Consider the following 22,884-nt stretch of genomic DNA (forward strand, 5'->3'; position numbering starts at 1 on the left):
AGGCCAGCTAGAAGGCTCTGGCATGTCAAAGAATACGCCCAACATGTCAAACTAAAGATCTGATTGGTTGACGACTATTACAATCAACAATATCGTCCCCATTTACTTAAACTGCAAATGGATTTACTTGTAATTCTGAAGGCCTTCGGGCAGATTTATTTGACTTAGAGACAGCATAGGGGTGAAATCTGATTGGATAAAAGCTCAACTTAAAACAAGGTGCAGCACAACTGAGGAAGACAGTAGACAATGACATAATAAGCTCATGGGAAAAAATATTGAGAATACATGTAGTTTATTTATGAAAAATAATTCAATCATAAAATAGCCATAACTTGTGATTCTTTCTAGGCCAGCAGAGAAGGCTTTGCTGGCCCTGACGGCCCACCACTGCCCAACACGTATACAGCAAGTAAATGTCCTCATTTTAATAATAGCAAGGTCATTAAAATATATACATCTAGCGACAGCTGTGAGCCTTGAACATTAGCAACATTTTCTTTCTATCTCTGAAATGCTTTGCCCGATATTGTCAGGCTCTCTTTTTGATGAGTCTGTCTTTTGGGTTGCTTTGCAGTATAGGCAGTTGTTGTCAATGCTCGAAACGCAACGTTTCCTGCCGGATATTCAGCCGTTGAATCAGGCTTTCACCACCTGAGGGGACGTGTACGTAACTGGCACACACCACACCACACTGGGCGTAGACTCCCTCCTGGGCCTTGTGGCGGGGCGCCAACCTCCTTGGAGATTTGTGTGGCCGCTACATGGCCACACAAAAAAGTACATCTACTTTTGCCAGGTTAATTAAAATTCTGAATTAAAATAAAAAATTACAAATGTCAGATTCAAAATCAATATCAACTATGCAAGTTAAAATATTATATAACAATTTTAGGATAAAAATTTAATTGAAACTGGGAGTTAAAATATTGGATTAAAACTAATTTTACCAACTGAAGTTGAAATGTTGAATTGAAACTAAAAGGTTATCAATGGCAATTAGACTACTGAATTAAACTAAAAGTAACCATCGAAGTCAAACTGCAAGTTGTAAGATTATAGTCTAAAACAATGATATTACAAGTTTATCACCAAAAACTCATTTTATCGACTAATCCACGGGTGACAATTTCACCTCTAGGTTTTCTGGGTAATGGAGTTTTCTGTAATTATCAAGCAATTACTCCTCCAACCGATAGGTGGCACAGTTGTCTCTTGGTGTATCTTATATGGCGGTTTTTTTCAAAAAATGTAGCCAGAATCCACACGAAAGCAGACAAAGGGCTAATGTCCGATATTTAGTGGCTATCGCTACAAGCTAAACTAATCGGCGAAACCGTGTCTTCAGCACACAGACAAAGCACCGTAGTTTTAACTCTTATACCATGCCACATTCACACACTTTATGCTAGACCGTGCTTGGCTTCTCCATATGCACCGGTTATTTTATAATCCTTTTATCTAGATATCTAGGGTGAGCACAAAGCAGGCTTCGGCTCAACTAGCATTCACTCCTCACTACAACAAAACGATCTCTCACAACGCTATTGTCATCACTGCATCCATCATTCACACCAAAATACACCGTTAGCACAATGCCTGATTACCCACTCATTAGCTATTATCCAACCCAGATTATATTCCCTTGAACTCAAGTTAAATTCAGCGCTTTGTAGAAGTCAGTCTCTTTCCCAGCAGAGAGCTCGACTCTTTAGCGAAACCCGTTCTTTGGCTTTCTAAGCTCGTATTAAATTTATTCCCTCCCGCTTAGTCATCGTTTCATGAAACACATGATGCCGACGTGAGACTATGAAACAACCGTTGGTAATTCCACGTCATTCACTCGCAATACATGCTTAAGTTTAATTCACACGACACTTTCGAGCCTCTTAGCTCTGAGCCCTTAGCTCTGCTTAACTTGATCAGAGTCAATGTAGGAGACGTACCGTTCTCTTGACGGACCACACCGGTGGGATTTAGCAAAAAAGAACGCTGTCCAGGCCAATATTGCGATTTATTACTTTTTTCAACTTAAAATGATCCCAAAGGAAAACTGTCAACATGTTTTATCTAATAAGATAAAGTTTCCAGTCTGTTCATCTCACTTCAATCATTTTTATTGCAGCAAAATATGATTGTCAAGCAGACAGACTGACCAACAATGTCATAAATGTTGCATGAACCTGACAAACTGAACTGTTTGTATTACTACATAGTAACTGAATGCAAACGTGTGGACTCAGTATATGAACTGTAACTTATATAAGTAGGATATAAGAGTTATATAACTCAGTGTAACTTGTGATGCGTGGACGTCGAGGCAGAGAGACAGTTATGCGCTGCACTCTCCCCATGAGCCGGCTACTGTTGACAGATTTAACCCCGTTGTGAGGTCAGATGTCTCTTTGTTTTGACCAACTTCCTACCAATCACGCTGACCCGGGACCTTTGCTGACCTCACCAGAAAATAACTCAGCACCACCTAGTGGACTGAAAAAGCAATTGATTTGATTTTTCTAGTAATTCTTTTTTTTTGTTAAGTTTATATAATAAAAGATCGATACTTGGCGTCCGTGTATCGATACAATAACGCCACGCAAAATATCGCGATACTATGCTGTATCGATTTTTTCCCCCACCCCTACAAAATACACACGTGTTCCTAATTCAGCTTGCAAATGTGCTTCATACAGTAATCCAGCTACTTTAAATTTCAAATCAATATACTTTACCGGCTTGCTGCGGCCTGCTCCTTTATTCGGCTCTCGGAGGCGTTGACCACGATACCTACACCAAGTTTTCATACTAATGTTTTTAATACTGAAATCCTTCACACAGTTAAATCCTCTACCCCTGTTAAGCGATTTTCCCTGCAAACGCGAACGGCTAATCATGATTTTCAGACCCCCGCCCTCTGTAAACTATCAATGGATAAATCCAAAAAAAGAAAAGTCATGGAGGAAAAAAGAGAGTTTAACTCTGCGTGGACGTATTCATTTGCTTTCACTACCAGTGATGCTGGCTTAGCTGTATGCTTCCAGAACAAGCACACAGCATGTGTTGAAAAGTATCACGCTGGAGATGAGCAAAAAAAGAGCGATTTCTCAGCTGCTGCAGCAAACTGAGCTCTTCATAAGAGTTTGATATTATTATAACAGGTAAAATTGCAAACATATGACAAGAATTGTCTTTATTCTTGTTCTATATTTTCATAAATACAACAAACTATAGTTTTTGTATGTATAATATAACTATATATACAACTTTATAAGCTGTGATATCAAATAGCTTTTGCGGCTACAGACAAATTATATTTGGTGGAAAATAGGGCAAAATGGCTCTTTGGATAGAAAAGGTTGCCGACCCCTGGTCTAGGGGAACACAGGGAATAACCCAAAACCTTTACAAAAACGAAAAGAGAAGGCTGCTGGAAGACAAAAATTGAATAACATTGATGGACAGAAAAATGCTTGATGGAAATAAACCAACTCAAATCGCAGAAGTGGAAGAAATCTCATGACAGTAAAAGCAGCCTACAAACAGTTTTAAGGCCAAAAAAGGTGCAGGAGCACGGCTTGATGTACAGAGGCCCTGATGAAGTTCAGGTGTGGGTACTCCGGACACTGAAAGGGGGCGTGGCAGACCTGAAACACAGAGAGAGAGACAGCTCTTGTCCAAAAATACGAGGCCGGAGGAAAAGTCAGCTGGCGCAACAGTTCCCTAAAACAATGTCTCATTCAGCATTCGGTTGTACTGTCTGTCTTCAGTCAACTGCTGCGTTCGCTTCCAAGCGTCTCTGACGATGGTAACGCTCCGTGTAGAGGTCGCCTCCATACATCCCATCCCCCACACAGCGCTCTTCTCCACAGCCACGGGCCACTGGCCTGAACCACTCTGGCAGCAGAGGAGTCAGAAAAATTATGCACACGTCCCTGATGCGAACATGACCTATTTTGAAGTCCTACAGAAGCCCGCAGACCTGGCTGTCTTGCGTTGTCCTGCGCTGTCTTGCGTTGGTCTATTGGCTGCACCTGCCTACATGACATGCTATATGTCATGTATATATATATATATATATACAGTATATATATATATATATATAGTTAAAGACCCATGCTTTTCATGTTATTATTGCAAATGTACTGCTCAAATGTCCAGTCTTTCTGCTGCACTGCCTCTACTACCCACATGTACACATTATAACCCCACTTATGCTTTAGTTTGATATTTACAACACAAGATATTTGTTGGAATGCTGTTAAGCTTTTCAAATCCTCTTAAACTTCTTCAACTTTCAAATCCTTCAACTTCCTCATACTTTCAGCTACAATTTAGCTACTTTATAATGGGTGTGTATTGCACAGCTTAGAGTGCGTGATGTCACCGCTAGAGTGAAGAGCAGCTTGAGATTCTTGTGAAAAAAACATTAGTGTTTTGCCACTGTGTCCACCATCTTCACTCTTCATGCATAATTTCTTATAATGCATGAATATTGTCCTTGTCGTAGAAAAATGACTGTGGAATCCCACAGATTTCCACATTTGACACGGAAGCCGTTAATTGAGAGGAAAACAGACTTTCTGTTCCATAGAGACCAATATTAAATTTTGCTTCAAAAACATCTTCCACAGCAGTACCCCATTTCTATGTCTTTCCCCCCTCCCCCACACACACACGCCATTTTAAAATAAAAGCCCCACAGAATGAATCCTAACTGAAATGCTTGTGATGAGCCTGTCATTTAATAACTGGTTTGTGTTTATCTAACATTATGATTCTGTCTCCTCTCCCCTTCTCCCCCACACCCCATTTCAAAATAAAAGCCCCAGAGAGTGAATTCTAACTAAACTGCTTGTGATGAAGCCTGTCATTTAATAACCTCTGTTTATGTGTGTCAAACATGATGATTATGTCTCCTCTCCCCCTCCCTCCCCCACCCATTCAAAATAAAAGCCCCATGGATTAACTGTATGTAAACATTAAGCTCAAAATTAGGCTTTTTTGTTGAAATAATGAATGCTCTTACTAATACTGCGACAACTACTACTGCTGCTAATATTTCTAGTATTACTACTACTACTGCTGCTTCTACTTCTACTACAACTTTTGCTGTTGCTACTATTACTAGTGCTATTACTGCTACCATCAATATTATTACTACCACTGCTGCTATTACTACCACTACTACTATTACTTATACTACAACTGCTATTCATGCTACTACCAGTACTAATACTACGACTGCTACTACTACTACTGCTACTTCAAATACTGCCATTACTTTTACGACTACTACCACTACTACTACTACTGTTATATTAAATACTATGACCACTACTACAGCTATTACTACTACTACTGATACTAGGCTACTACTTCTTCTAAATACTAATACTTCTTCTAAATACTAATACTTCTACTACTAATGATACTTCTACAACTTCTACTACTACTATTACAAATATCACTACTGCTACGACTACTACTTATTCTAATGCTACTAATACTTCTACTACTAATAATACTTCTACTTCAACTACAACTTCGACTACTATTACTACAAATATCACTACTTCTGAAATTTGTTTAAGCTACAGAAATTGTTCAAATATCAAAATGTTCAGCTCTTTCAGGAGAGGGGTGCTTTGACTTTTCATATTTGTAATCTTTAAACTTTTTGAATTAAGCTTTTTGCAATTTTCTTTTGAATGGGATCTCTATGGAGAAAATCTTCAAATCCTGTTATACTTCAACTTTCAAAGCCTTCTTCTTCCTCATACTTTCAGTTACAGACACCATAGTTAGACATTTCAACAAGAAGGTTTTTCAGCAGTGCAGTTTAAATGCTTTCGGGCTTCAACATTTTTCAGACAGATAGTCTCCCATTTCTTAATTTTCAGCAATTTCTTCACAATTAATTTCAGCATTCCAACGCATTTTCAGCAGGAAATGCTTTTTCTAGTTTAAATTGATATGGGCATATTGCATCATTGTATATTATAATCATGTTGTTTATTTCGAATCTCATTTTATATTATTTAATACGGACAGTTGATTTCAAACCACTTTCAGTCAGCGACATTTTCATTTAGGAAGCGCTACAAATATGCAAGTACATGAAATGATACTTATATATATATATCAAGCATGTGTATGATGCATGATAATGTAGGAGTGAGCATTAACATTACATTCAGTCATCCGTGTTAACACAAATCACTGCTCAACAATAGTTAGTATTCTGTGCTTGTTACCGGTACATATTTTTCATGCATTCATTTCGTTGAACATTGACAAGAAATGTATTTTTTAGCAGAAATTATTAGTTGATTGATAAGATTGATATTTATTGATGCCTATTCTATGCATCTTCAAACATTGTTTGTCTCATTTCAGAGGTTGTCACATGAGGTGGTTATTGCAGTCTATTTGTATTTTGTTAAGATATTATACCATACTGCGAGGTGCCTGATGGTCTGACAGAAACAGATTTTCAGTAGTGTGTTCACACTGGAAAAGTGACATGAACAAAGTAGACTCAAAGCAGATGATATGCAGCATAGATACATGCTATGTGTGGGTGTGCTGAGGCTGCACATTGCTCTGCCACAAAGGCAATTACTGTAGCAGAACTATCTGTGTGGAGAGTTGTGTAGCTGTATCTCAATCAGTGTGTGAGTAATGAGATTTTTGAAAATGTAAAATAATCTCCAAATGTGTACAAAGATTTGTGAATGTGCACAGGAATCTGCAGGTGTATTCAGAGCCCGTGTATGTGTGTGTCACTGCGTGAAAATTGTCGCTCTGGGGAAAGGTTTACACATTTAATTCAGACGATCAGAGATTGTAATTTAACATTATTACATCAGAGGGCAATTCTGGTTTTCCTTTTATAGAAATTATCACAAACTTAAGCCTGCCATTATCAACATGTTTTCAAATCAACAAAATTGCAGCGCTAATATAAATGTTTATTAGGTCCACATAGCTAAAACCAATGCGGCCTATTCTCACAGTCCTTCAATAAACCCTCCCTTTATAGAGATTGTAATGTTCACTTTTTGTTCAAACTGTTCCAAGAGACGTTTATTGGCTGTATCAGACTGCATTAGTTTGAGCTTGTAAACCTAATGTGTGCCTTATAAACTGGCAACTAAGTGTATGTGCTTTACTTTCAAAACATGGACTTTATCATTTACAAGAGGGTTAATCACATAACATAATCTATGTGAACATTTTTTTTTTTTTAGGAACTCGCACTAATGTGTGGCCTCCAGTCCAACCTATTCATTACTCTAAGGCAGCCGGCTCAGTATTATTTACAGTATGCCAACAATTACACTTTTAGCATCTGATTTAGGCCCACATTAGGTGTTAAATTATGGCATTAAACGGGGGATTATTAAGCAGAATGAAATTCAGGAGTTCCGGCAATGTTTTGTCCTGTCATGCCCTCATGTGGATCTTTTCAGCATCAGCACCATGAAACACACTGCGAATAAGACCTGCACTATTTCACCTCCGTGCTGAATACAGCATACAAGTATTAAACTTGGTTATCACAAACATGTGTGCCATTATTTCTGACAAAAACAAAAATCCACCACTATTTGTTTTCACTAGGTATGCACATTTATTAGAGCGTGAACCACTAAGTTGAACAGAAGAATACAGTACACATTGTCGACCTGCCAAAGGACATTCGAGGCACTTCGCGTGGGGAGAGATTCAGTAAAGATTTGAACAGTTTAATGTTCAGCATTTGGTGGAAACCTACAATCTGGTTTGTGGTAGAGTAACATCAGCTGGAGGGGAGCAGCAAGAGGCTGAAATGCAGAAGTTGACTCTGTGTATTAAGCATACAAGTGCTTAATACACAGAGACTGGTTTTTAATCATTGCTCACTTTTCATTTCGGGCTCACAACCGAGGAAAATAAGCAGATATAATAGTGTGTCCCCCACATAACGTGGGGGTCACAGTGTTTAAGAATCCTATCAAAACTTATTTTCAAAATGGACAAGACGGACAAAACATCGCACTGTACATTTCTCTCATACATATGAAACCAGCCCAAAACAAACAGAAATGTGATCTGGAGTTCATTTGGTGTTTGCATCCATTTGGCTGTGATCATTTCAAGCCATATTCGGGGGGGATATCAACCTTTAGCTACTTTACATCCTGCTATTTGACTTTAAAGTGCATGTTTACCCAAACCAGTTTGAAGAGAGAAATATAAAGCACATACATATTTTAGGAGTTATTTCAATTCTGTAAACAAATATTTTAACAGCTTTTCACTGATTTGGAATGTTATCTCATCTAAAAGGGAACAAAACAAGATTGTTAGTCCTGGAAAAGGGGACATTATGACCAAGGAAGTTAGCTTTCTGGAGCTGGCTAGACTGGTTTGATTTAAGGAATAGCATAAATAAACATATTTGCTTTCTTTATTACAGTGAGACGAGAAGATGGATATCAATGTCATGTTTGTGTGTTACATACGGAGCTTTTGTCTTCATGGGGTTGGCTAGGTTAGCATAAAGACTGCAGGGCGACACAGCTAGCCTGGCTTTCTTATCAGCAACAAACACTTCTAAAGCTCACCAATTGTTGCTATAAGAAAACCTGTGTTGACTAAGCATATCTGGCATATGCCCACGTTGTGGATTGGAGCAGTTGATTGAAATTAAAACATTTAGCAAATGCTGGTGAAAAGCGATATATGCTGAGGTCAGAACTTTAGTAATAGGAGGCTGGCTGTTTAGAACCATTTTGAAAGTATAAAAACATTAGCATGGCTTGCATTGTTCAGTCACTTGCATATTGAACGGAATAAAACATTAATTCCACAGTTCGATCATGTGATACAATCATTAACACTATGAAAAAACTAAAACAAAAAGGTCCATGTCTTGTTGGCAAGGGTGAAAAGTGTCAAATGTAACATTAAAACCAATGTATGTACAACATACTGGACTTGATAAAGCCAGTGAGCAGAGTAATAGTCCAACATTAATGCAATATTAGGTGAAAGACAATGCAGAGTCCAAACACATGGGTTACGTTCAGGGCTCTTACTACACTTAAAATGTCCACAGAGCATAAAAAACAAATGTGACCATCAATAGACTTCTGAAAGAAAGTATTCAATAATAATAAGAAACCTTTTAATGTTTAAGTTCAATTTTTTTTTAAAGTATGAAAATGCCTTTTCCTGTGATTTTATTCTCTCTGGGGTCACTATGGTACATATTGATGTCAAAGCACGTCGCTTCATGTCTTTATATACACCGTCACCCATTCCTGTAGAAATGTTTATTATTTCTGGAGTTGCATTTTTTACTTCTGGAGCGATCCAGCCAACCCCTCCCGCCATAAAAACTTCCTTTTTCCTAATGAGCACGATCAGCAGTAACACAGGTTCAATGTGTTGCGGTAGTGGTCCAAGTTCCTAAAAATCAGCTGTTGTGTAGAGGATGGTGGAATAACACCGTATTGGCTGCCCAGCAAGCTTTCAGTGATTTATACGGCATAATCTCTCTTTCCCAACAGGCTCTTAATTTGAAATATCTACAGGAAGTGTAGAGGTTGTCTTGATAACAATTATGTTAATACCTGCTTTTATTTGAGAATTTACAGTAATGTTAGACCTTTTGAGCTGAAGCGATCAATCGATTTATTGATTAGTCAATCGACAGAAAAAGGCAATATGCTCATATTTTGACAATTAACTAATCTTCAAGTCAGTTTTCAAGCAAAAAATTCCAAACATTTCCCAGTTTCAGCCGTTTAAATTGAGATGATTTGCTGTTTTTCCTTCTATTATGTGATAATAAACCGAAAATCTTTGGGTTTAGAAACAAACAAAGATGATGTCCCCTCGGTCTTTATAAAAGACATTTTTCACTGTATTCTGACATTTGATAGACCGAACGATTCATCGATTAATAGAGAAGGCAAATCGATAATGAACATAATTGTTAGTTTCAGCCAGTGTTTATTAACCATAGTTGATCTTATTCATTATTATAATTACTCAAAACTTGACCATTTCCAATTATAAAGGACTAAAATATTGCAGCCATTTTGTCATCTTTGGCATTGTAAAAGGTTAAACATCTGAGCGGTTGACAGAAATATATAGTTGCTTGGAAACTGCATAGGGCGTAAAATGGGTTGATTTCTCCAGTATTCACTTAGAGCCAGAGTTAAACAGATACAGAATTTCTCTTCTCTGCAAAAGTAGTATATAAAACCATCTGTCTATTTGCAGCACTTTTTATTAGAGATTTAAAAGATTACTCTGAAAAATTTAAGATCTAGTTATAACAAGTGCATGCTACAGGTCAACAAAATCCTGATAAACTCTAAACTAATCCTGCAGATAGAATGCAATAAAATAATATCCCCTTCAATTAAAACATCATACAAAATGGAAAAATTTGGACCATAACATTTTTACATCACAAGAGCAACACAAAGGAATTTGTCAACAAACTTGAGCGGTAAGCTATACAAATAGTCTCCTGTCCTCACATGTAGGATAAAGAAGATACAAAAATCCCTTAAACTAGGCAAAAGTGACAAACCAGATTAATATGAAATCACCTGAGTAATTTAAACCAGCTCTACATACAACCTTTGCTGATATTGTCCCCTTTCTTTAAGCTAGTGCTCTTACCACAACAAGTTACAGTGTACCATTTTCACAGTTCAATTTGACCTGTGCATGCATGATCTTAATCATGCTTGCAGTACATATTTTACCAGAAAAGATAAACTTTGATTTCCTTAAGAATATGTATTTACAGGAACAGAAATTAAACACATTTAATGTGGAAGGTCATTGAAAAATATACAACCATTTTTCCACCTTAAAGGGACAAAATATCAACCCATTTAAAAAGGTGATGAAAAGCTTTTCAGAAGAGCTTATTCCAGTCTCTAGTTGCCTCCATGAGGTGCCGCTGGCCGTGACCAATCCAATCTTCTTGGTTGTTAAAGAGCCGACCACAAAACCAGCAGTCAAACACCACAGGCCTTTCTCTACAACCTGACTGAGTTTCTACTACCTCGTACTTTTGTTTGCTTTTTTTCCTTAACTTCAGTTTCAGAAGGAATCGCTCTCTGACAGAACTCTGAACTGGCTGGGGTCTTGGGTCCTCCCTGTGAGACGATGCACCTTTGGTCGAGGAATTCTTCCACAGAGCACCGAGCTCAGAGAGAGCTTGGATTGTTTTCTGAGATAGAGAGACCTTAGTAACAGCACCTTTGTGCCTGTTAACTACCTTCATGATATTGGCCACTTCGGGAATGTCAGCATCTGGATGATTGAGCACCACTACAGGTTGGTATCTACGAGGGCATTTGATCTGCTGGAGAGAACTGAATGGAGCGAGCCTTAGTGTCCTTTCAACTTCTTTGGCTACAGGCTTCCACAACACCGTAGTATCTTTCGCAGTCAGTGTTTTATTTGCGAGTCTTCTAGCTTTATGCACCGTTGCTGGAAGCTCGTCAAATAATGCTTTCCTGCGCCTTTTCCTTTGGCTTGGAGGCCTAATTGGCCTTGGAGCCAGTATAAGTTTCTCTGTGTCGTACGGTTGTACCTTTACATTCATCTGAGAGGGTGAAATGCAAGATTCCATGAGATCTTTCTGTGCAGTATTTTGTCGGGGGATCAATTTATTTACTCCATTAGAGTTATTTGTTTTGTTTGACGCCACCAGAAAACACTGGGTCTGAGGGCTGGTGGCCAAAAACAAAGGTTGACTGCTTGAGGTGGGAGCGCCACTTGTAAGACGGCTACCGGTAGGAGTGACAATTTTAAATATGACTTTGTTTCCAGTACTTTCACTGGTTTGGCTACACCGAGTCCCAGTCTTTGTGTCTTGGTTGTTCAATAGTAAGCTTGATTTGGGTGGAGAAATGTATCTGAGCAAGAATGCCTGGCGACCAGTGTGCAGACTGCTGGGTTTGTCTGCAGAGCTCACAGGCATGGCCAGAACTGGCCTCGAGTTCAACTGGAGTTGTGCACTTGCCAGTCTGAGACCAGGAGTACTGGGGGTCTGACCAAATGGAACAGACCTCTGTACAAAGTAGCAAGTTGGCGGTGTCTTTGCCGTTTTGTCTGTAGCTGTATTGTGTGGTGTGCTTGAGAAGAGAACGGGACCCTTAAAACCTGGACTGTTGATAAGGTAGTGATTTGAGGTGGTGCCAGCACCTGATTGAAGAGCAGAGAGAAGTGTGGTCCCTTTTTCAGCAACTCCTGCTTTTGGTGCTGATGCACCTGTCCTCCTGCTGTTTTGAGTCGGGGCCGCTCCAGTAGGGTGACTTGATCTTTCTAACCCTGGCTTCATATAAGAAACATTTATCTGAGGATTTGCAGAATTGGTTATTAGTTTGAAACCCGGAGTAGCCTTGAGCTGCACCGGAACAGCAAATCGATTCTCAGTAGTTCTCAGGAGTACCGACTGCTTACCCTCTGGCAATTGAAGAATTCGTAGAGTGTTTTTTGTTTGTTTTAAAGAATCATTACTTGCACTTGAAGATCCAACTCTTTCCTTATGAAGTTGTTGGGTAATAATTGCGTCCGAATGTTCCTCCACAAAACTGCCAAAGCAATTTGAACTACTCTTCGTTTCTGACTCTTTGTTAGATATAGGAATGCTCTCCTCCTCAATTTTGACAATATTGAAGTCTTGGAGCACTGACTCAGGATTTTCATCCTCAGTGGCAGGATCGTCAACACTAGCTATGCACTCATCAACCTCAATGTCAATCTCGGAAACCTTTTCTTGAGTCGAGTCTTCATTGCCACTTTCTGTGAATAGCTCTGGAGACTCTGCCAATGTCAAGCTAAACTGTGATGATTCACAAATACTTTCTTTGTCTGCTGAATAATCAGACATATTGTCAAAGTTTTGGGTTGTGTTGGGTGAAGTGCCAAATGTTTCCTTGGAATAATTGTGAAAATTAAATACTTCTTGGTTTGGTGAATTTTGTGTGCAGCCCATGAGACTCTCTCTGCGGCTACCTGGGGTGGGCGGGGATGATGGGTTAGATGAAAGCTTTTTTAAATGTAGCTTGTCGTTTTTATGTTCAATCTCAGTTCCAATCCCATCAGTTTCTTCTGAGGTACTCTGAGAAGATTGATCGTCATTTTCTATAATGCTAAAGGAAGAGTTCCCTTTGTGTTTGTCAATGAATTTGTCTGCATCAGTCATCAATAACTCATCTGCAGCCCCACAGTTTTCAATAGTTTCTTTGGAGACTTGTTTGGAAAGCAATAATTCCTCAGCAACTTTTGAAGGTGAAGTTAATAGAGTGACCATGTTAAATGTTGCAGAGTTATTATCAAACTTACTTCTTTCTGAGCAGGTGGTTTGACTTGGGGGACTTTGGTCACCCACATGATCAGAGTCATGAGTCATTGGATATAACGTATCGGCACAAGTTGAAGACCTACCTAGTAAAGGATTAGCTTGCTCGCCAATATCGTCTCTAGGTGGGGTGGAATCAAGGTTGCAAATAGAGGTTTCTTCCTCCTCTATCTTAACTTTTACTGCCATAATATCGCCTTGATCTATCTGTATGCAAGATTCACTTCTTGACGAAAGGGCAAAACTTTGTGATGTTGAGGTCCTGTTATTAGAGCATTCCCCAGTCTCATTGGGGACTCTACTTTTCTCCAAGACAGGATTTGGTGCTGAGGAGCCCACATCTTCAATCAAGGAATGGTTTTGAGTGGATGAATCTTGCTTTGCTGTGGGTATTACTTTGAGAACTAAATGTTTTTTGCCATCAACCATCTTGAATCCCATCACTTTGGTTGTACAGTTGGGGGGAAGAGAGATTTTATTCTTAACCATCAGAACAGTCAGACCATTAGGATTGGTGTGACTTCCAGCATCAGAACTTTCAGAGTTGTCACAGTCCTGTAACATTACCGGTATTGACTGCTCTGTGTTATGAGAGCCTTTGCCCGAATTTTTGTTTTCCTTTTTTGAATCCACAAAGTGGTGAGTCTCCTCAACGGATATCTCTGGTTTGATTAGCCTGCCATTTTGGCTCGGTAAACTCCCGGACAGACAGTTCAGTTTTGATATCCTCTGAGCCTCTTGTGATTCACCACTCTTTTTCACCAAAAGCTTTAAGATTGCAGATGCATTTCCTGGGCTGCCACTATCGTCTAAAGCCTTCAATACATTCCTTCTCTCAGCTTCCTCTTTGTGAACAGCTGCTGTGTGTTTCTTAAGATACTCGCTTCTTGCTGCACCATATCCACAGATCTGACAAGTGTAGGGGAATGAACCAGAGTGAGCTTTCAGGTGTTTCTGGTGATCCTCCTCGTTCAAGCCGATATGTCTGCATTTCGAACACTTCCAAGGACTCTCATTATGATGATGGATGTGCTGGACGAATGTACCTGCATCCAGAGTTGTAAAGTCACACCAGTCACAGGTAAACTGTCCATTTAGACTGTGACACATGATGTAGTGTCTGGTGAGCAAAAGCAGAGAGTACTGAACATCATTGTTGCAGAGCTCGCATGTAACCAGAGTATTCCTGTGCTCAATCCGATGGCGTTGAAGAGCAGGGAACTCGTTTGTGACAAAACCGCACAGGTCACAAGGGTATGTAGGAAGGGTTCCTTTATGGGCCGCTCGGAAATGTTTAAGAAGATCATTGGGGCTGTATGTGCAATCATCTTTACACACAGAGCATCCAAAACTCAGAATCTTTCCAGAGAAAACAGCCCCCTGCTGAATTTTACAATGGGCTTTATTCAGAGTTGGTTTATCTTTCTTGGTGGAACTCCCGTACTCTTTAATGGAAGATTCTTCTCCATTATTGAAGAGTGACCCATCCGTGACTTCTCTGAAATGCTTAAACACAAAGTCTTTTACCTTTTCTTTTTCATCGCCAGTTACTGATATGTTGCAGTTTTTGGCAGAATCATTAAGTATTGTGAGGTCTTCTTCCATAGTTGTAAATCTACAGTTATCTGAAAGAGAAGTAAACACATGTGGTTTTTATTAGTACAATCAATAGGATCCAATTTACTCTAAATGCCTTTAACATTGCTGTAGTAGGCCTACTATGTATGTAATACAGAGCAGATATCCAATGGTGCGTGATAATCCCTGTTCCAAATAGATTGAGGGCCATTGGTGATCAGGTTTATCGGGATTTCATGCCCTCTAGGCCTGCATGATAAGAGGAAAAACGGCGATGTGCGATAACATTGTTCGATGACGATATGACTTGCGATAAATAAAATGGAATGTGTATATTAGCTACACATTTCCAATGTCAGCATCAGTCATCCCTCCTGTTCTCTGTCCTCCCTCTGATCCGATTCATTGCGGGGGGGAGGAGGGGCTGCCTTGTCTCAGCCAGCACCACAGTGTACAAGAATTTTAACACGAAATTTTAAGAAACTTGGCAAACTAAGCAGTTAGACTAGACTGCTTCTGTTTTAGCTTGTGTAGCCGAGAGTTTGCTATTAGGAATAGGTTAATAAAGTAAAGCTAAATCACTTAGCTAATTGTTAAGCTGCAAATATATTTTGAATATTTTGGAACTTATTGTATTGCTGCTCAAGAAAGACCATTTGTTTACATACAAGAATAAAGCAATGTTGATTCTTTTCTCACAAAGAATCAATGAGAGAATCAATAAGGAACCGAACCGATAAGCAGAATCGCTAAAGAGTACTAGTATCGATAAAATCCTAAAGATACCCATCCATCACTGGCACGTTGAGTCCACCAAGGGTTGTAGTTTTGCCAGATTATTAACCTCAAAAGGGTAAAGTGAATTAACTTGAATAATGAGCCTTAAATAACTCTTATTGCATGGCAAAGAAAGTTTATAGTTTCATTTCAAAAGCCAATGTGCTTTGACCAACACAATGAGGCAGAGTTTACTGACAAATCAACCGCACACCCTGTTTTAAAAAGACAGCTAACAGAGTGAAACTCAGATCATCCTCCTGCATGTTACACCGACAAACTTCCGACCAGATGTGTTCCTTAGCTCTCGTGCAAAGCAAAGTAAAAAATCTCAGTAAAAAAAAAGTTGGAGACTACATATGAATTTGCCTTAATGAAGCCTCAAACTTCCCACGCGTTACTTCATCTCTCTGACCGTCACCCTGATCTCCCTTTGCTCTCTTTTGAGCCGGTAGAGTAACACATTATAGTTCAGAGATTTTTCAACTAGAAGCGCTCGGAGAGGCTGCGCAACAAAACCTCAGAACGCTGGATGCAGCAGTTCTCTCAGCAGCCGAATACGCTCTCTCCTCATTGGGAACTGACTTTTTTTTTTTCTCAAAAGATGCTGGTGCTTACAGGTTTAGGAGGTGAACCATTAAATTAGCCGAACAAAGTGACAAAAATTACTGAGAACACATTTAATAAGCAGTTATTACCTGTACTCCTTTAGGACAAACTCAGACATTAATGCATGTCGGGTCTGAAGAAGAGGTCGCGGGTGGTCACTGTGCCTGTAAAACAGAATTGAAAAAAATTGTCATTTAACCCCCAAGTTCTCAATACTGACACATTATCATTATTAGTTTCATATTACTGAAAATATTCCCATCAACAAACCAGTGAACACTGGCTCTGCTAAACATCACACCACGCTGCTGAGTGACTAGAGTACACATGCACATGTGTTAGTTCTGAAATGTATTGACCGGCTTTTCACTGACAGCAAGATCAGTTAAGCCCACTTTGCACCAATCATATTCATAACCAGAGTAGTAATAAAAGCATTAACAGGAAAACAACCCAAACAGCATCACTTTTACAAGTGAGCAGACCTGTACAGTTACAATAAAACATGAAAACTGAACCAGTATGAAACTTACCCAAAATGAAGGTTCTCAAACTGCAAGGATTGGCTGCTTTTCATTATCCAAGGAGATAACTACAGTACCCAATGGTTCGAACCTTATGAGGTCAAATTATAACGTTGATACTTGAATTATTATTAATAACAGACAAACATTTTTCCTTGTCAAAATCTTGCGCCTACATTGCCCACAATGCAATGGACTGCCGAGAGTTCGGTCAGAGATAACATGAGCTAACATGCACGGAGGCTCCAGCCTGCAGCAGATATGAGGAGCTACAGCGCTCTCATTAACTCACTTCTTTAGAACTCCACACCCACATTTTGTTTTTTAATTTTCAAAGTTAAGAATCCTTCAGACATGCGAGACTCAAAAGACATCACATCAGACTTCACACAGCTCCCTCTGGAGACACTAAAAGCTTGAGACAACTTTTTCAAACTTGTTCAACCGATTAGTTAAAAACATTTCTGAAAATGTACTTTTTGTGGAGCAGTCATTACAGTATGCAGTGTTTTTTTTCCAAGTTTTTGTACCCATCAGACTAACTTTTACACCTTTGGAAATGAGTGAGCATTAACCCTATTTAATGTGAAATGACGGCGTAATCCAGATTATCAACACTGGGGAAATGTTTTAGCACGCAGCATACTTCCCCTGTGCCACATTTACTGGATTCAGAGGGCCTAATCGCATACCCAGCATGCAACAGGGAGAGCTCTTCTTAAACATGTTAATTACAGGCTTTACCAACCCGAAGTCAACATTATACGTATTAAGTATTCATGTAAGGTCAGCAAGGGTACCTACATTAGCCTTCAACTCCATATGTCTCAGTCAGCTATCAACCCTGTGGATCTGAGGCAGCCATGTTGGGGGGAAAAATGGCTGCCGTGATTTTATGACTTATCTGCACAGACTACTTCAGTCAGTCTGAGAGAATTGAATCTCTGCTAATATTGTCTTCAACACACACTTGGGCTGACGTGAATCATTTAAATACCAATAACTTACTCTCCAAATCAAATTACTACACAGGAGAGAACACATATCCACATTTATGTTTTATTATTTCTAATAAAACTGGATGAAACTAACAGTGTAGTTAAACTGAGCAAGACTTTAGTGAACACCTGGACTGTAGACAGGTAGGGCTCCTCTCTGCCCGCGCTATCTAACGTTAGATGGGAGAGATATAAAAGAAGCTTGGAGATGAAGAGGAAAAGTTGCATTGTCTCATAACAGCAGCCCCAGTCACATCACACAGGGGACAACTACAACATGTTGCAAATATGTGAAGCTCTGCCTTAAGCTCGGAGTGCGACATCTTTAAAAAAAAAATGTATGTTTACTTCTTCCGAATGACTTGCTCCATAGTCGCTTAAGTTTAGGAAACGCTGCATCAGTGGGAGAATTAAAAGGCTGTAGACGGACAGCAACAAAGGACTCGAGAATGAACGCTGCGATATGTTACAGCACTGTGGCAATTATGATAGCGACACACGGGAAACAGACGAGCCACTTCGCGATCATGTTAAGTGTCTGTAGAGTTGAATAGCCAGTTATTTTACACCAAAATAAAGCCCCCTCCCACGCGAAGACATTTAAAGTTACGGAAAACCAGTTATATCTTACTATGAACTCGATGGAAGTTCAGGTGGCGTCCCCGTCAACGTCCGGCATTGTAAAAGGGAGGTTACGGTACAAAAAAAGCACACAGTCGAACATTTGCCTTCCTTCTCTCCTCTCTATGGATCCACAGCGACGGCGGCCATGACAGTCCATCCGGGTACTGACGTGCTCTTGACACTCATGTAGAAGCGGATGAATATGTATTGCTTGTCATACACCAAACTAGTGCCGCGAAAGACATTTTTTCGTGGAAAACGCAGTTGAAACAACTTTCACTCAAGTGGAAATATGTTCTGTTTCACGAAACGCACATAATAACATTGCTGCTGTTTTCGCAGAATGAGCTCTACGTCATTCACTGCCTGTGTGTGTGAGTCTGTGTGTGTATGTATGTCCTAGGTGGAAGAAGAAGCAATGGGCAGCAATGGCGGATATACGCCATTTCCGACTGAGTGCGTTTCATGTAGGCTGATATGCCTTTGTTGATTCCCGATCGGGCGTTGTTTGTATTATACTCTAAATACTTGTAATTAATCCTCTCTCTCTCTCTCTCTCTCTCTCTCTCTCTCTCTCTCTCTCTCTCTCTCTCTCTCTCTCTCTCTCTCTCTCTCTCTCTCTCTCTCTCTCTCTCTCTCTCTCTCTCTCTCACACACACACTTCTAATAATGGAGGATGTGAAGCTCATACTATGTTACCTCATCGCCCTACATTGTAACATTAAAGCAGTATGCACTAGCAGTGTTACACACAGTGTTATATTAGCTCCCTGGATTTAAAAGGTGTCAGTTAAATATGTGTCTCTGCTAGCCTCGCTCTTTCCCTCTCCCCTTTGAGTATTAAGAGCACATTGAAAAAAATTACCCCCAAATATGTTTACTTATTTAATCAGGCAGTACCTCCGCGGACCACTAGATGGCATTCTGAGGAACCAGCAGTGGCCCTGGCCAAAAGGTTGACAATAGCTTTGTTAAGGTATTTGTCATCCTTCAGGCATTACACTACAGTCATTTAGCAGACGCTTTTATCCAAAGCGACATCTTTCACATTTCTACACCGTAGGCACAACTACGGGAGCAATTTTGGGGTTAAGTGTCTTGCTCAAGGACACATCGACATGCGACTAGCAGAGCCGGAGATTGAACCGCCGACCCTCTGATTGAAAGGCGGCCCTGCTATCCCCCGCCCCACAGTCGCCCCCTTGGCATTACATAAAGTTAAGAGTTGGCCATCTTATTTCTTAAATCCTATTATTTAAAGATGCTTACCATAATCACACAATGAAAGAACAAGACTGGAATATAATTGTGCTATTTGCTTTGTAGTCTGATATGTTACCATTTCAGTCCTTTAAACAGAGCAACCTAGAAGCATGATACAGGATTAATATTAGATTAAAGCAGTGGCGGGCCGTGCATTTTATACCTGGGCCTTCACTGCTGTCCTGCAGCTGAAACACAGCTACGGTTATTATTTGTTTCGTGTAAAAATGAAGTCAACACCTGTAGATACACTATCTTCCAAGAGTGCGTCTCCTCTTTGCTCTGACTGCAGCTTCTGTGGGCGGCGGAGGAGGGGCTCACGGCAGCACCCGCTCCTCGTTCACGACAGTGCAGAACGTACTGCTTTAACGTCAAAACACCAGAAAATTCTCCGATAACACCAGAACAAGTCGCTAGATTTGTCACTAGTAGCTTTTGACAAAAAAAAGTCTCCATGAGGTTTTGGAAAGTTGCCAGATTTAGTGAGAAAGTCGCCAAGTTGCCAGCACTGGCACCTGCTAAATATGTCCCAGTGCAACATTGGACGTAACAATGGTTCCTATCACATATAAAACCAAACAAAAATCTTCATAAAAACAAGTTGTACAAATAATAATATATAAACAAGCATATTAAAGCTACTGCAGATATAAAAACAAACACATTTAACTTACCAGAGCTGCTGTTCACCTTTTAAAGACAAAGTGCATCCTCCTTTCTTTGTTAACAAAGAGTTTAATCTCACGGTTGTTCAGTAAATCCGTACATTTTAGTTCCAGTAAGAAGTCCTTCTCGATTCATGGACACCAGTGAAGATAGTGGAGCCTCCATAGTTGTATTTCTTGAATATGTTTTAATGTGTTTGAGGGCTAAAAATGTCCGCTCCACAGAGGCAGCAGATTTTGGGATTGTCACCGCCCAACATGTCAGGCTAGCCCACTGACCAATCACGTACTTGTAGGCCAGCTAGCAGGTTCTGACATGTCAAAGAATACGCCCAACATGTTAAACTAAAGATCTGATTGGTTGAAGAATATGACAATCAACAATATCGTCCCCATTCACTTAAACTGCAAAGGAATTCACTTGTGAGTCTGCAGGCCTGGGCCTCTGTTCTTACCTAGAGACACAGAGGTGAGATCTGATTGGATAAAAGCTCTACTTAAAACAAGCTGCACTGGAAGCAGAGCAACTGAGGAAGACAGTAGCTGTGCAATGAGAAAATAAGATAAAGGGAAAAATATGTTTATAAATTATAATACATGTAGTGTATTTAAGAAAAATGATTAAATTATAAAATAGATAGCTTTGTGATTCTGTTTAGGCCAGCAGAGAAGGCCTTGCAGGCCCTGACGGCCCACCACTGGATTAAAGTATAGCCACATTTGGCACATGTCCTATTAAAGGTAATTTGCAGTCCAGCCTCTCTTCTCTCCTCTACCTCTTCATTGACACTTCCTTCAGAGCTCTCTTCCCCTCCATCATCCTCTGCAAGAACAGAGTCATCTAAGGATTCATGTATGGCCACATTTGGCATATTAAGGATAAGTTGCACATGTCAAGCCTATATGGTAGGTAGCAAGGGTGTAAATATAAAACTGGAGCCTGGTCTTCCAACAATAAGTTGGCCAAAGAACAACTCTAGCAAAAGATACAAATACAATATTTGATCAACAATGGTGCTGTTTGATACATATTCCCTCGAAAAAGCAAACCCATCTCTGTCATGGTTTTCATTTTTTGCGGGGTAAAATAGTTTTTATAGCGTGCACTGAGGCCCGTCATCATAACGTGCACTGAGGCCTGTCATCATAGCGTGCACTGGGACCCGTCATAATAGCGTGCACTGGGGCCCGTCATCATAGCGTGCACTGGGGCCCTTCATAGTAGCATGCACTGGGACCTGTCATAATACTGTGCACTGGGGCCCGTCATAGCGTGCAAGGGGGCCCGTCATAATAGCGTGCACTGGGGCCGATCATAATAGTGTGCACTGGGGCCGGTCATAATAGCGTGCACTGGGGCCGGTCATAATAGTGTGCACTGGGGCTGGTCATAATAGCGTGCACTGGGGCCGGTCATAATAGTGTGCACTGGGGCCGGTCATAATAGTGTGCACTGGGGCCGGTCATAATAGCGTGCACTGGAGCCGATCATAATAGCGTGCACTGGGGCCAGTCATAATAGCGTGCACTGGGACCCTTCATAGTGTGGACTGGGGCCCGTCATGATAGCGTGCACTAGGTCCCGTCAACATAGCCTGGGCCCCCACTATGCAATAGAAAGGACACACTTTGTAAATATCTGCTGCATTCACATTTTTCACTCTAACATGACTAGCAGATTCATTATCAGCATGATGGGAAAGCAGTGTGCCTGGACACTACAATACAATAAAACATCCTAAAATGAACTCAATTGTGATTATCTCTCCCAGATGATCATGAGATCGGTCACGTGTGTGCGTGAGGGTGCACCTCTGTGTCTGTCAACCACCAATCTCGCACTCTGCTGCAGCAAACTGCTAAATATTTTGGGTGGTCAGTTTTTGGTCAGTTTTGGCTGTGACCTCTCATGGTTGCGGTGATTCACACTTTCCCAAACACGTCTTACAGTCTGTTTGATACTGCCATTGACTGCCTGCTGACCCCTCACTCATTACTTTTAACCGGCTATAGTCCGGTAGTGACTAATAGAGACATCGTTTTCCAAAATTGGTTCAGTATTGAGGGAGAGCGCTGTAGATGGCAGCCGCTATACAGGCTGTACTATCTAGAGCAGGGGTCGGCAACCTGCGGCTCCGGAGCCGCATGCGGCTCTTCAGCCCCTCTGTTGCGGCTCCCTGAGTCTACATCCACACTAATACGTTTTAGTTTTAAACGATCTCCGTCCACACGGTGTTTCAGCATCGTTTTCTAAATGATCTCCGTCCAGACTTAAATGCCTGAAATCGAATATCACGTGACTATTCACGTACACTGGGCATGCAGGTGGGTGCCGGTGTAAACAGAAAGTAGATTGGTTGCTCAAAGCCGCTAACGTGTGTGAGGAATTTAAGTTTTAAAGCGCTCCTAATTATGGATATAATGTCATACAGTACATTTATGTAGCCCTGGTGTAATAAGTT

The 22,884-nt window shown here is 40.3% G+C and overlaps 1 protein-coding gene across 1 annotated transcript; it reads right to left on the bottom strand.

The window, feature by feature from the left end:
• Positions 1-7,668: 7,668 nt before the first annotated feature.
• Positions 7,669-18,641, bottom strand: LOC306794763 (zinc finger protein 518A). Its single transcript, XM_079292963.1, has 3 exons — positions 18,502-18,641; positions 16,438-16,512; positions 7,669-15,009 (listed from the first exon to the last, which is right to left on the bottom strand). Exon 3 carries the CDS (start codon positions 14,987-14,989, stop codon positions 10,928-10,930), a length of 4,062 nt encoding a protein of 1,353 aa, XP_079149089.1. The 5' UTR covers positions 14,990-15,009; positions 16,438-16,512; positions 18,502-18,641; the 3' UTR covers positions 7,669-10,927.
• Positions 18,642-22,884: the final 4,243 nt, after the last annotated feature.

The sequence above is a fragment of the Melanostigma gelatinosum genome (genome assembly GCF_949748355.1).
Source record: "Melanostigma gelatinosum genome assembly, chromosome: 21".
NCBI classification, from domain to species: domain Eukaryota; kingdom Metazoa; phylum Chordata; class Actinopteri; order Perciformes; family Zoarcidae; genus Melanostigma; species Melanostigma gelatinosum.

What these genes read in the sequence shown, in the direction of transcription:
- LOC306794763 (XM_079292963.1), bottom strand. Translation starts at nt 14,989, where the DNA reads ATGGAAGAAGACCTCACAATACTTAATGATTCTGCCAAAAACTGCAAC.